We start from the raw sequence: 12,939 nt of genomic DNA on the forward strand, positions 1-12,939 counted from the left end.
TGAAAAGATAATAATATATGAAAAGATAAATTTAGAATTTATTTTCAGTTATATATTACCTATGTATTTTGAGAATAATTTACTTTTTCTTTTTTTTATAATTTTTTAAATTTAATTTCCTTTTTCGAACTTGCTGATATATTTATCAGCATAATGAGGCTTACCACTTTCATTATCTTAGTGCAGCTAACTCTGAGAATGACTGCCACTTTTTGGTGTTTTGACTCATTTGTTTTGATTTAACAGGAGTCAGGCTTTCCTATGTGAAGTACTATTTTCCTCAAAGTGGGAACCTACTAATAATTCCAATTTAAAAAGAGCTTGTGGCAAAAGGACTTTTCCAATTCTTGGCAAGTTTGAAGTTCATTGCAATTTTACTGTGGATAGAAATCTTTCCAAAGGGGGGAAATCACTCTACAAAGGAAAACATTCAATCCTTTTCTGTCATGTGATTTGAACATAAAATGATTTTAACAGCCATGTATGAATCTGGACATTATTCTTAGTTGTTTAGTACTTCAAAAGCACTTTCAAGAGGGAATTGTTTTGCTTGTTTGTGATTCCAAATCAAATACACAGAAAGATTTGGAAGATTTACAACAGGAAGTAATCTCAATTCTATGTAGCCACTAATCTTGTGCAGAAAAATTCAACTTTTATGAACAAAGGAAAAGCAATCTCTTTTAAGTTATGAATACAAGCCAGTGCATTTTGTATTGTTTCAATAACTAAAATGAAGATGCTGATTATAAGTTCAGTTTTTGAGTGGCATTCCTAGAATAATTTTAGAGCTGGCCTGGTCCTGAGGAATCCAATTTAACATATTTCTTACTCTGCAGAAAAATTATCCCCATATATGTTATTGCATTAATTAATTGCATGGTGTCTACATGGATCTCTAGAACTTATATAGTCCTTTTTTTACCTGTATTTAATTCTGACAGTTATGTGAAATAAATATTATTCCTATTTGTGGATAAATGAAAGGTTTAGAGGTTTACCTGAAATCATCTAGTTTATAAGTGATAGGGCCGGTATTAGAAGGCAGTTCTTTTAACTGCAAATCTGATTCCTTTCCCATCACATCATTGTGCATCTTTTTGTGCATGATCAGTGAAAATCTCTAGGTCTTTTTCATTTGTTACTTTTAAGTCAGGTTTTCCTCATCATCATCTGTAATGGATATTTTGATCTTAAATATAGGAGTTTGGTTATCCTCATTCATCTTCATCTTATTATTTTCTACTTATGGTTCTAGCTTTCTGACATCTTTTCAGTCTTGAGTCTGTTATCCAATTTATTTATTATTTCTTCCAGCAGCAGGTCAACAACAGGTTTTATAAGTAGAATGTCTTGATTATAAGAGTCATCCTAGTAATCTCTTTAATATTCTGGGTGCCTATCACATAGTTGGAACTAAGTCATAATTGATTTTAAAAAAAAGAAATTTTTGTAAGGGCAGGGAAAAGAAAACCCATATATAATTTCTTACAAAAAGAAAAACAAATACCTTCAATGTAACTACTTAGTTACTTCTTTTGGACATAAGTATTCCAAGATTACCATAGAACTGTTGTGGTTCTGAGGTTTTGATATTTTTATAAGTGATATTTTTTGTAGTGTATAAAGTGGTTAACTATTTCCTTTCACATCTGAATTCATGCTCAGTATTTTAAAAATCCATTGCCTTATAATTCTGGTTTTCTGAAATTACCCTACTGTCACCGAGGCTCACGAATTTCTCTCTAGGAGGCCTGAAGATAGGAAATCTAGTATAAAGAGGGCTATGCACTTATTTTGTCACTGTATTTACGTCAAAAATTACTAAAAATAACACAGCTTTCTAAAGAAATGTTTATTTTTGCGAACCATGAGATTGAGAAAACATCAATTTTCTTTTTTTATATGTATATTTTTTTATTGGAGTTCAATTTGCCAACATATATAGTATAACACTCAGTGCTCATCCTGTCAAGTGTGCCCCTCAGTACCCATCACCCAGTCACCCCATCCCCCCGCGCACCTCCCCTTCCACTACCCTTTGTAAGTTTCCCAGAGTTAGGAGTCTCTTGTGTTTTGTCAATTTTTTGTACTAAATATATAATTATTGTATTTATATTTAGAGTGTTTTGTGGGTAGTGCTGATACAGATTCTGTGGTGGGATGCTAGAATCCTCCAAGCCACTCACAGGTGCATTCACCGTCTGGGTACTATGAAAGTGATAGTCACCTAGCATTCATTTGCGTTCGTGGGCTTACCATACTCTTTATAACTAATTTTGGGCAATAAGTTTAAAATTTTCCCTAAGCAGTAACTCTGATCCAATGAAAGATATGTTGTGGGATGTCACAGATAATAATAATGATAATATTAAAGATATTTCAACAGTACTGGTTTTGCAGATAGAAATAAAAGGTTTTTGATAACATTATAGTAATAATGTGATGTAATATAAACTTATAAAGTTCATTTTATTACCAAAATTTATTTTAATAGCTTTATTATTTGATTTAATTCTGTATTTTTGGAATTACTAAAGTCCAGAAAAAAGTCTAGTTAAAACCTTTAGCTATGGGATCCCTGGGTGGCGCAGCGGTTTAGCGCCTGCCTTTGGCCTGGGGCGCGATCTTGGAGACCCGGGATCTAATCCCACGTCAGGCTCCCGGTGCATGGAGCCTGCTTCTCCCTCTGCCTATGTCTCTGCCTCTCTCTCTCTCTCTGTGTGACTATCATAAATAAATAAAAATTAAAAAAAAACCCTTTAGTTATATTTTAGGGCATCTCATGATGGAAACTGTATAGTGGTAGTTATATTCATATAGATTCAGGATCCGTCATCCATAATCAAGAGCCTACTCTCTTGTATTGTTTAAAATAGTTTTTGATTTTTTACATTTTCACATTTCTTTCAATTTTGTGAATTTTTGTGCTTAAAATGGACGCTATCAAACTCCAGTTGTCTAAATTTTGAAGCAAATTAAACATGACTTTTAATGATCTGGGAACTGGAACTCTCATAGACATACCATTTGTCAGAAGGATATAAAACTTGTCATCCTGGGAACACTTGCTTTTTGCCTTTTTTTTTAAAGATCTATCATCTATCTATCTATCTATCTATCTATCTATCTATCTATCTATCTATCATCTATCTTTCTTTCTATCTATTTAGAGAGAATAGGTGCTAGCAAAAGCATGGGGGAAGGGGCAAAGGGAAAGGGAGAAGGAGAGAAGCAAACTCCTCGCTGAGCATGGAGCCTGGCCTGGGGGTCAATCTCAGGACGCTGAGATTGAAATAGAAAATTGGATGGTTAACCGACCGAGCCACCCAGGTGCCCTTTGGAAACACTTGCTCTTATGAAGCAACTGGATTAATTTAATTTCTTTTAAACTGAAGCCTGTGAATTTCACTGCCATTATTTTTGCAAACATTTAAGTTGATTAATACAGTAATCTTTCTGAATGTATAATATAATATTAAACTAGTCAATATGAAATATATAAAGTGCTATTTCATACTTTATGAACTGTATCAACCAATATTTTGTAAGTAATGTTCAGCATAATGTAATTGTTTTGAAGTGTTAAATTTTTGAATTGTTGAGGTCCTCTTTATTCATTTATCTGAAATTTAAACATCTATTTCTGAAAATGTTTTGACATCTCAATTTGAAGTTATCTCCTCATGATAACTAGACTTCATTACACATCAGCTATGATTACTGAAATTTGCATTATCCATATACATTACTTTGTTCTGAAATTAATTTCTATCCCTAAAACAGCCACTGGTTTTATGTTTGCAGAATACATTACCAAAGCTACTTTTTTGACATCCTTTTTTGTAGTTAAGAATTAAATTTAGAAAAAAAAAAAAAAAGAATTAAATTTAGCTTTCTGATTTTCTCCTACTTATGATCTTTGAAGATAAATGCAAGAGTTTATTTTGAATATCTGACCATTCAATCACTTGGTCATATCTTCCTAGAATGGTATATTTGAATCATCTTTCTTATTTTCCTAAATATTCAAGTAGTCACATATTCTGGAATCTAAAATTGATTTTTCTCAACTCTTACAAAAACTATAAAAAGTTTGCATAAAGCTGGTATTACTAAAAATAACAAAAATGCCAGTTGTAACAATGGATGCGATTGTAAACTATGAAACATCAAGGGTTAAAAGTTTCCATTGCATAATGAAATTTTTAAGGGAAATTTTTATATCTTGATTACTGTAGAATATATTTCTATCTGGATAAAAAGAATAAATCAAAATAAATCAAATAAAATAAATTGCAAAATCTTCTTTCTTCCTGTTACTAGATGAAGCAAACCTTAATTAGATCTCAGTTTACTTGTACTTACAAAGACGACTGCACAATAAGCAAGGATAAATGGAATGATATTAATTCAGCATCAAAGCCTTTGTCTATCCTTCACGTGGAAAATGACTTTTCTGGTAATTGAACTTATTTGAGTAATTAAATGACTATTTAATTCTAGTGTATTAATTGTTTTCTTTTTTAAGATTTTATTTATTTATTTGAGAGGGAGAGGGAGAAAAAGCATGAGCAGCGGGAGAAAGGAGAAGCAGACTTGATCCCAAGATCTCAGGATCAGGACCTGAGCCAAAGGCAGATGCTTACCCAACTAAGACACCCAGGCGTCCCACATTGGTTTTAACTTAATTAAAACTAGATTTTGTTTTGCAAAGTATGAAATGTAAAATGTAAAATTTTATATTTTTAAGACCTGGGTTTATTTAAAAAGTTAAATCTAAGTATGAATCTAGGAGGAATAGGACACAGTTTGATTTAAGTAAATGTATTTAAGAAATAACTTGTCATGCATTCAAACAAAACAAATATTTGTAGTTTGGAAGGATAATAAATGATATGGTAAATGGTAAAATGAAAAGTAATGGGATAGTAATGTAGCTGTATTTGCTCATCATGTAATTTATAGTGTTATGTGATTATAAATCAAAATTTTAAATATTCTTTAGTGATTTTTAAAGTTTATTGTAAAATTTTCACATGGAATAATACTAAATATTATAAAATTTCTTTCCTCTTTTCATCTTGCATAACAGAAGGTGTAAATTCATCTGTTGGAAGGCCAACAATTGGAACAAGTTCTGGAAATGTTCATCTGGACAGAAGTAAAAGTGAAAAAGTAGCAAGAAAACCAAGTAGTCAGACAGGAAGTAAAAGCTCAAAAAGGAAACAGGTGGACTTAGATGATAAAAATAATCTCTGTGATTATGAAAATGAACCAGCGCAACATAAAAATGTTAAGATACCCAAGACATCAAACAATTTCCAGAATAAATTGTGTGGCAAAATAGTTGGAGTAGCAAAAAATAACAAGTGTACGGCCAAGAATAAATTGATTACTGGCCAGACAAAGTTAACTCAATTTTTTAGGCTATGAATTTGTTTTTTATGTGCTTTAGATTTCTGTGTATATTTAACCATTCACCAGGGGCATCTACTTAATTTTTAAGAGATCAAGGTGTAAGTTGTGATCCTTTGTTATATTAGTCTGAAGTGTATATAAGATTAGTATGTTAAGCATTTAAAAAACACTAGTAAGTCATAATTATGCAGAATATTCACAAAGTTTAATGCACAGATAAAGCATATCATTTAGGCTACAGATACATCTTAATAACTTCTTTTAAAGCAGACATTTAACATAATACAAGTTATAGTAATGTTAAGAGCTTTTTCTCTGACAGACAGTTAAATGATTTTGTTTTCTTCAGAAATGATGATGTGGTCCAACAGGTTTCAGACTTGCCAACAAGGTCGATAGACTCTTCCCAGCATGCACCTGAGCACTGGAGGGAAAAAAAAGTTTAAATTGCTTAAAGCACTATTATCACACAGAATTTATTAGAAATGAGAGAATGGGTCTAATACAGCTAATTCTGAATAAATCAAAATCACAATAACTCTTAAATGCTTTTTAGCCCCACATCTTTGGCAGGGGTCACTTAATGTCAAGTGTAATTAAACCATGGTCTTATTTTATTTTGTTAAGATTGGATCCAAATCCAGTTAAACTCAGAATTCTATTTTATGGTATTAGATATAAGAATTGAATTTTAAAAAGACTACTCACTGTCAAAATCTCTCCTTCCTATAGGAAATTTAGCTGAATTTTCTTCATCCCCAATTTCTCTCTTTTCTTGTGTCGATTCAGTATTCTGAACTCCATTTTCAGCTGGAAAAGCTACGGATCCTTTTAGTGCAAGATAAGGTTTTATAGCCAGATTCAGTGGCAGACCATGATTTAAGAAATTATGTTTGGAGCCTGTGTTCTGTAAAGAAAAGATTGATTTGTGTTTTAGCTGCCTTACTGGTAATAGAACTATAATATATTTATAATATTCTCATTGATCAGTTCAGAGATATTTTGCACTGTTTTGACTCTTTAAAAATACGTTAGATACAAGTTTTTGGGAAAAAAACTTGTGGATAAGAAGTATTGTCCAGAGTGGAAGAACAACCTGATATGTATGAAATTTTATTGTTGTCCTAAAGCATAATGTGACTGTTTATATTATATATACTTCTGTTTATAAAAGTATCAACTTACTTTCAAAGATATCATAAAAATCATTCAGATTTCCATCAGAGAAAGGATAAATCACATGCTACTCACCTTTGAATTTTTGTTTTCCTCATCATTCATGAAACTGCTGTCATCATTTTTATATTGTTCCAGAGAAGGAGCAACAACTGATTTTTGTGGAGTATCTTCCTTCTGAAGGGCTTTTCCCAGTCTGAATGTATTAAATACCATGTCGTCTTCTAAATTTCTTATGGACTTGGATGCTGAAAGTAAAATGCCTTGAGAAAACAGAGAAAAAGTTAGTATTAATAGGTAGGAAGAAAGACTCATTTTTGCCATTCTTAGTTTGATGTTTGCATCGAGTCAAGTAAGGGTATGTAAAATGAAGAAAAATTTCTCAACCTACTCTGTGATTCCTACCTTATATATATTCCAGCTTGAATAGAAAACACTTCAAAGACCTAGACTTTCATCATTTTAGAAATGACTCATCAGATAGAGGCGAACCCCTTGTATAGCTGCTAATACCTACATTGTTTTGGTTTTAGTAGCATATTGTTTATTTTGAGTCTGAATTTTCTCAGAATCCGATTAAGATCCTTGGTAGAATGCTTTCTTTTGAGTAGATTACAGTCTCTTGAAAATGGATTGTTATTAAGGAAGACCATAGGACACCAGGCTCTCCATATTCTTATTGTTTTCTTCTGTAAATTTTCCAATTAAGTATGACATTAAAACTAAAGTTATTTTATTTGAAGTTGATAAAGATAAAAGTGTTATTTACTTTTAATCCTGACTAACTAAGTGTTATTTACTTTTTAATCCTGACTAAATTGAAAGAATCTTTAAAAAGGATTTTCTTACATAAATGCTCAGTTTAGTCTTTGGTGATTAAAGTATATATGCCTGTCAGTGTGGACAAAAAGTCATTCCTAATATATCAAAAGTTGACCTGTGAGGTGTGTTTTATCTCTGCATTTACAAAAGAATATTATATTTATTAATGAATTTAACAATTAATGAATAAGAAGTCCATGAAGAGAATATTTTTATGTCCCATAAATATCAATTTTGGATAAATATGTTGTAATGATTCTTAAACATTTAACTATAATTTTTCATTTTGACCCCACCAAGTAAGATAATATATTCTTTTATTCATCTTCTGGTACATATGTGCAAAATTTTTTCTACAGTATATTCCTAGGTATGGAATTTCTGAGTCCTGGAATACACATATTCAGCTCTACTGATGCCAAAATATTTACAGAATAGTAGTAGCCAATTAAAGCTCCCACCAGCAAGGTTTGACAGTTCCCATTGTTCCAAGTCCTAACCACTACTTGGGTATCTTAATGTCCTTTTAATTTGCATTTCTCTGATGAACTAAAGAAGTTGAGTGTCTTTCTAGATGTTTATCATTCCTCTTATATAAAATGCCCTTTTAAAAAAATCTGTGTCCATTTTTCTTTGGGTGGTTTGTCTTTCTCATATTGATTATGGGAATTCTTTATATATCCTGGATATTATTCTTTGTTAGTTAAGTGTGTTTTAAATATTTTTTTTCTCACTTTGTGACTTGTCTTCTCAACCCCTTTGTGGTGTCTTTTGGTGAATCAAACTGCTAAATTTTATTGTTTAAATTTATTTTTCTTTCTCTTTATGGTTAGTACTTTCAACATGTTAGAAATTTTTTTCCAATTACGAGATCATTAACATATATCTATACATTCTAAAGTTTAAATGTTTTGATGTTTACATTTAAATTCTTAATTCATCTGAAATTTTGTATATGACGTAGAATAAAAATACAATTTTACTTTTTCCTGAGGTCCTTACACATTTCTTCATCTTGTCTCCACTAATCTGCACTGACATCTCTGTAGTATATCAACTTTCTACATGTGGGTTTCTTTCTGAACTCTTATTTCACTGCCAAATCTAGTCTTAATTGTTATAATTTTAAAATAATTTTTGATAACTGTTAGGTCAGGTTTCCCAGCCTCCTATTCATCTACCAGTTTTTTTTCTATAGCAGTTCCTGAGTACTTTTGTCCATTTTTTTTTCATATAAGTCTTAACATCAGCTTTTTCAGCTTTTCAGTTTTTCAAGCTTTTCAAGATCCATGAGAAACTTTGGTGGGATTTTGAAGGGAATAGTATTGATTCCATAGATTAATTTTAGGGGGTAATTGAGACTTTTAAGATAATTCATTTTCTTCCCTGTGAACATGGTACTTTTCCATACTTATTTAGATTGCTTTAATCTTTTAATAACATTTACTATTTTCTTCATAAAGTTCTTAGTTTTTGTTGAAAGAATTAGAATCGGAGAAGGACAAACATTATATGGTCTCATTCATTTGGGGAATATAAAAAATAGTGAAAGGGAATAAAGGGGAAAGGAGAAAAAATGAGTGGGAAATATCAGAAAGGGAGACAGAACATGAGAGACTCCTAACTCTGGGAAACGAACTAGGGGTGGTGGAAGGGGAGGTGGGCAGGGGGTAGGGGTGACTGGGTGACGGGGGGGCACTTGATGGGATGAGCACTGGGTGTTATTCTATATGTTGGCAAATTGAACACCAATAAAAAATAAATTTATAAAAAAGAAAGAATTATAATCCTTTATAATTAAAATTAAACTATCTTAGTTATTGTAAATGATAGTTTTAAAAATTTACCTTTTCTACTATTATTGCTGGTTATACATGTGCAATTGGCTTTTTTGTAGTGCTCTTCTAAATAAAATACTTTCTAAGTTATTTTTTAATTCCAGATAGTTTATAAATGTGTTAATTCTATTGGATTTTCCATGAAGACAATTGATATAAATAATAAAATCATGGCATTTTATTTCCTCCTTCTAAGTCCTTCTATATTTGTGTGTGTGTGTGTGTGTGTGTCTGTGTCTGTGAGTATACATACTGAGACTGACAGAACCTCCAGTAAATGTTGGAAATGGAGATAACAGACATCTTTGCAGTATTACTGATTTTATAGAGTGGTTTGCCATAGAGCATGTTTGCTCTTGTTTTGTTTTTTTTTATAGATGTTCTTCATAACTTGCAGGATGTTCTCTTCTGCTTCTGCTCTATTAATGGTTTTTATCATGAATTGTTATTGAATGTTATTGGGTAGTTTTTTCTGCATCTATTGAAATGATCATATCATTTTTCTCCTCAAATTTTTCAAATTTTTCTCATGTTAGTTACATCAACCATGTGTTCATGAAATAAACCTTTTAAAAATATAATTGGGATCAACATGGTAATATTTGATTTAGTACATTTTACATTTATTAACATGACAGATTGATATGTACTTTGCCTTCCTTATTTTTCCTTTGTCTAGTTTGGCATTAAGATTGTCTAGCTTCATAAAGTGAACTGAGGAGTAAGTTTATTGCTTTTCTTTTTTCTTCTGTAAAACTATTTGAGTGTGGTTTTTTTCTTGGTGGGATTTTTTTTTATGATAATTCACTTTCTTCAGTGACTGTAGAAACATTCAGCTTCTTTATTTTTTTAGTTTGGGAATTTAAATTATAATAGAATTTGCCACTTAAGTTTTCAAATTTGCTAGTATAAAGTTATTAATAATATTTTCTTCGACATTTTTTAAACCTTGCTCCATGTGTAGCTGTATTTCTTAATTATGTTTATTTGTAGTCTTGTGGTCTCTGCCTATCTCTCTTTCACCCCTCTTTTTTGATCAGACTTGTTAGAGGTTTATCAGTTTGGCTAGCCTTTTCAAAACAAACTGGGTTCTGTTGCTCTTCTCTGAATTTTTCTATTTCATTATTTTCTACTTTTTATTATTTTAGGGGGTGTTATTTTTAAAATTTTATAACTTCTTAAATTAGAAGAATAAATCATTACTATTTATACTTAAAAATAAGCATAAGGCTGTATAATTCCCTTTACGTATCATTTTTGCTAATTCCTACAATTTGATAAATAGAATAATCAATGTTTAATTCCCAGTTTTTATTGTTTTCATTATTATTTCTTCTTTGACTTCTCAATTACTTAGATATTTTCAACATTTCAAATATATGAGAATTGAAATTGTGGGGGAGAGAGTACCAAGTTCTAACAAAATTGTCAGAAATCTTGGTCTATAAATTATAGAGTATTTGAAATCTCTCTCAGATTGAACAGTATGTAATTATGATTTTCAGCTATTTTTGACATATATATACCAATTTTGTATGGTTCACCATATAGAAACTTGCCTTATGGCCTGTATATCTTTATTTTACATAAAAGGTCTCTTTATTCTTGAAACGAATATGTATGCCTTATTTTTGAGAGCAGGTACTATGTGTGTCCATAATATGAAACATGATAATATGTTGTTTAAATCTTGTATGCTTTATTCATTTTTTGTCCACATGGACTATCAATTATTGAACGAGATATTCACAAATCTTTCACTACAATGAACTTATCTAATTCTTGTAGTTTGCAATGTTTGCCTCATTTTGGGCTGATGTTATTAGAACACTCAAATCAGAAATTGTTTTATATTCCTCATAAACCAAATCATGTATCATGACCCTCTCCAGCTTTAATAATGTGACTATTACTGTTATTTTTTCCTGTATCTTTATGTTTTAGATGTATCTAATGTAAATACTATGTAGTTGAATTTGGAATTTTTAGTCTGACAATCTTTGCCTTTTCTTGGAGACTTTAGTCTATTTACATTTACTGTTTACTAAATTACTGAGATTCAGTACTACTATCTCATTTTGTAATTTTTATTTGTTCTGATCTGTTTTTCCCACCCAACCTCCCTTCCTTGCCTTCTGGCTAAATTTAATCTATTTTTTGATGTTGTTCTTTTAGAGGGTACTCTAGACATTTTATTTATTTTTATTGATTTGTTTTTTATTTTTACTTTTAAAGATTTTATTTATTTATTTATTTATTTATTTATTTATTTATTTATTTGAGCGAGAGAGAGAGAGAAAGAGCTAGAGAGAGCACAAGCAGGAGGAAGGGACAAAGGAAGAGGGAGAGGGAGAAGCAGACTCCCGGCTGAACATTGATGAGCATGGAGCCCAACACAGGGCTGGAATTCAGGACCATGAGATCATGACCTGAGCTGGTCAGAAGCTTAACTAACTGAGCCACCCAGGTACCCTACCCCAGACATTTTAACATCATCTTCAGTTATTTATGTTTAAGTTAATATTTTTTGCCCTTCTTCCAAATAATGTAAATACCTTAGAATCTTTAACTCCAGATATTCCTAATTTGTATGCTATTATTTTCTAAGATTTAATTTCTATTTTATTTTTTAATGAAATGAATTAGACTATTCTTTGTTTTATACTGTTAACAATTTGTTTAGATTTACCTACAAAGTTACTATTTTTTTCTCACCATTCCTTTTTACATCTGAGATCTTCCTTTGACAATCATCTTTCTGAAATACAAGTTTCTGTAATCTACTGAATTAAATGCTAAGTTAGTGAGTGTTAGTTTTGAACTAAGTTTTGTTTTAATTAAATGTATTTTGTTGTTTTTCTGTCTTGAAAAATAGAGTCAGTGACCATATAGTTATTTAGTTGACAATTATTTTCTCTTAGTACATTATTATTTTATTTTCTTCTGATTTTCATTGTTACTGGTGAGATATCAGTTGTCGGTTTGAATCATGATGTCTTTATAGGTAATCTCTATATTCAGTCTGGCTACTTTTAAATCTTCTCTTTGGCTTTGATGTTCTGCAGTTTCATATGATGTATCTGGGTTTGATTTCTTTTAATTAATCCTGGCTTAGATTCCTGAATCTGAGGTTTGAGTGTTTCTTATGAATTCTGGAAAATTATTAGTTATTATTCATTTGAATATTGCCTCTCTCTGTTCTATTTGTCTTTCTGAAATTCCCCATAGATATACATTAGGCCTGCCTGCTTACTCTGTCCTCCATATCTTTCCTATTTTTTCTTTCTCTCTCTGCATTTTAAATAATTATTCAGAGTTATACTCCAGCTTACCAGTGCACTTCACTTGTATCTAATCTGCTATTTAACCTGTATATTGAGCTTTTAATTTCTTATATTTTTTATTTTTAAAAATTCAGTTGCTTTTTAGATCTGCCTAGTCAGTTGTGGTTTTCCATTTTTCAGCATATTTAAAATCTCTTTTATTGCTTTAAATCTTTTAAACATTTTATTTTTAAACGTTTATATTTATATCTAATTATTCTCATATCTGCTGTTTTCTCCTGCTTGATTTTATAGTTTCTTATTTCTGCTGATCCCTAGCTTGTGATATCTTTTTCATGTGTTCAGTGAATTTTCATTTTTTGCATATATTCATTGAACTGTGTCTAGAGGAGTTCTTG

At 30.8% G+C, this 12,939-nt stretch overlaps 2 protein-coding genes across 7 annotated transcripts in view; one reads left to right on the top strand and one right to left on the bottom strand.

Annotated features, from left to right (window-relative positions):
• Window positions 1-8,406, top strand: part of PARPBP (PARP1 binding protein) — a 67,076-nt gene extending 58,670 nt beyond the window's left edge. For 4 of the 6 annotated variants that reach the window (XM_072773362.1, XM_072773361.1, XM_072773363.1 and 1 more), the window contains 2 exons: window positions 4,327-4,462; window positions 5,096-8,406. In XM_072773362.1, the coding sequence (XP_072629463.1) occupies window positions 4,327-4,462; window positions 5,096-5,436 (477 nt within the window). In that variant the 3' untranslated portion in view covers window positions 5,437-8,406. Of the gene's footprint in view, window positions 1-4,326; window positions 4,463-5,095 lie in introns of those variants that run through there. The other 2 variants (XR_012005996.1, XM_072773365.1) reach the window with 2 other exon arrangements.
• PMCH (pro-melanin concentrating hormone) lies at window positions 6,122-6,949 on the bottom strand. Its single transcript, XM_072771592.1, has 2 exons — window positions 6,673-6,949; window positions 6,122-6,328 (listed from the first exon to the last, which is right to left on the bottom strand). The coding sequence occupies exons 1-2, from the start codon at window positions 6,919-6,921 to the stop codon at window positions 6,122-6,124; spliced, it is 456 nt and encodes a 151-aa protein (XP_072627693.1). The 5' UTR covers window positions 6,922-6,949.
• Window positions 8,407-12,939: the final 4,533 nt, after the last annotated feature.

Source organism: Canis lupus, chromosome 13 (assembly GCF_048164855.1).
Source record: "Canis lupus baileyi chromosome 13, mCanLup2.hap1, whole genome shotgun sequence".
Taxonomy (NCBI): domain Eukaryota; kingdom Metazoa; phylum Chordata; class Mammalia; order Carnivora; family Canidae; genus Canis; species Canis lupus.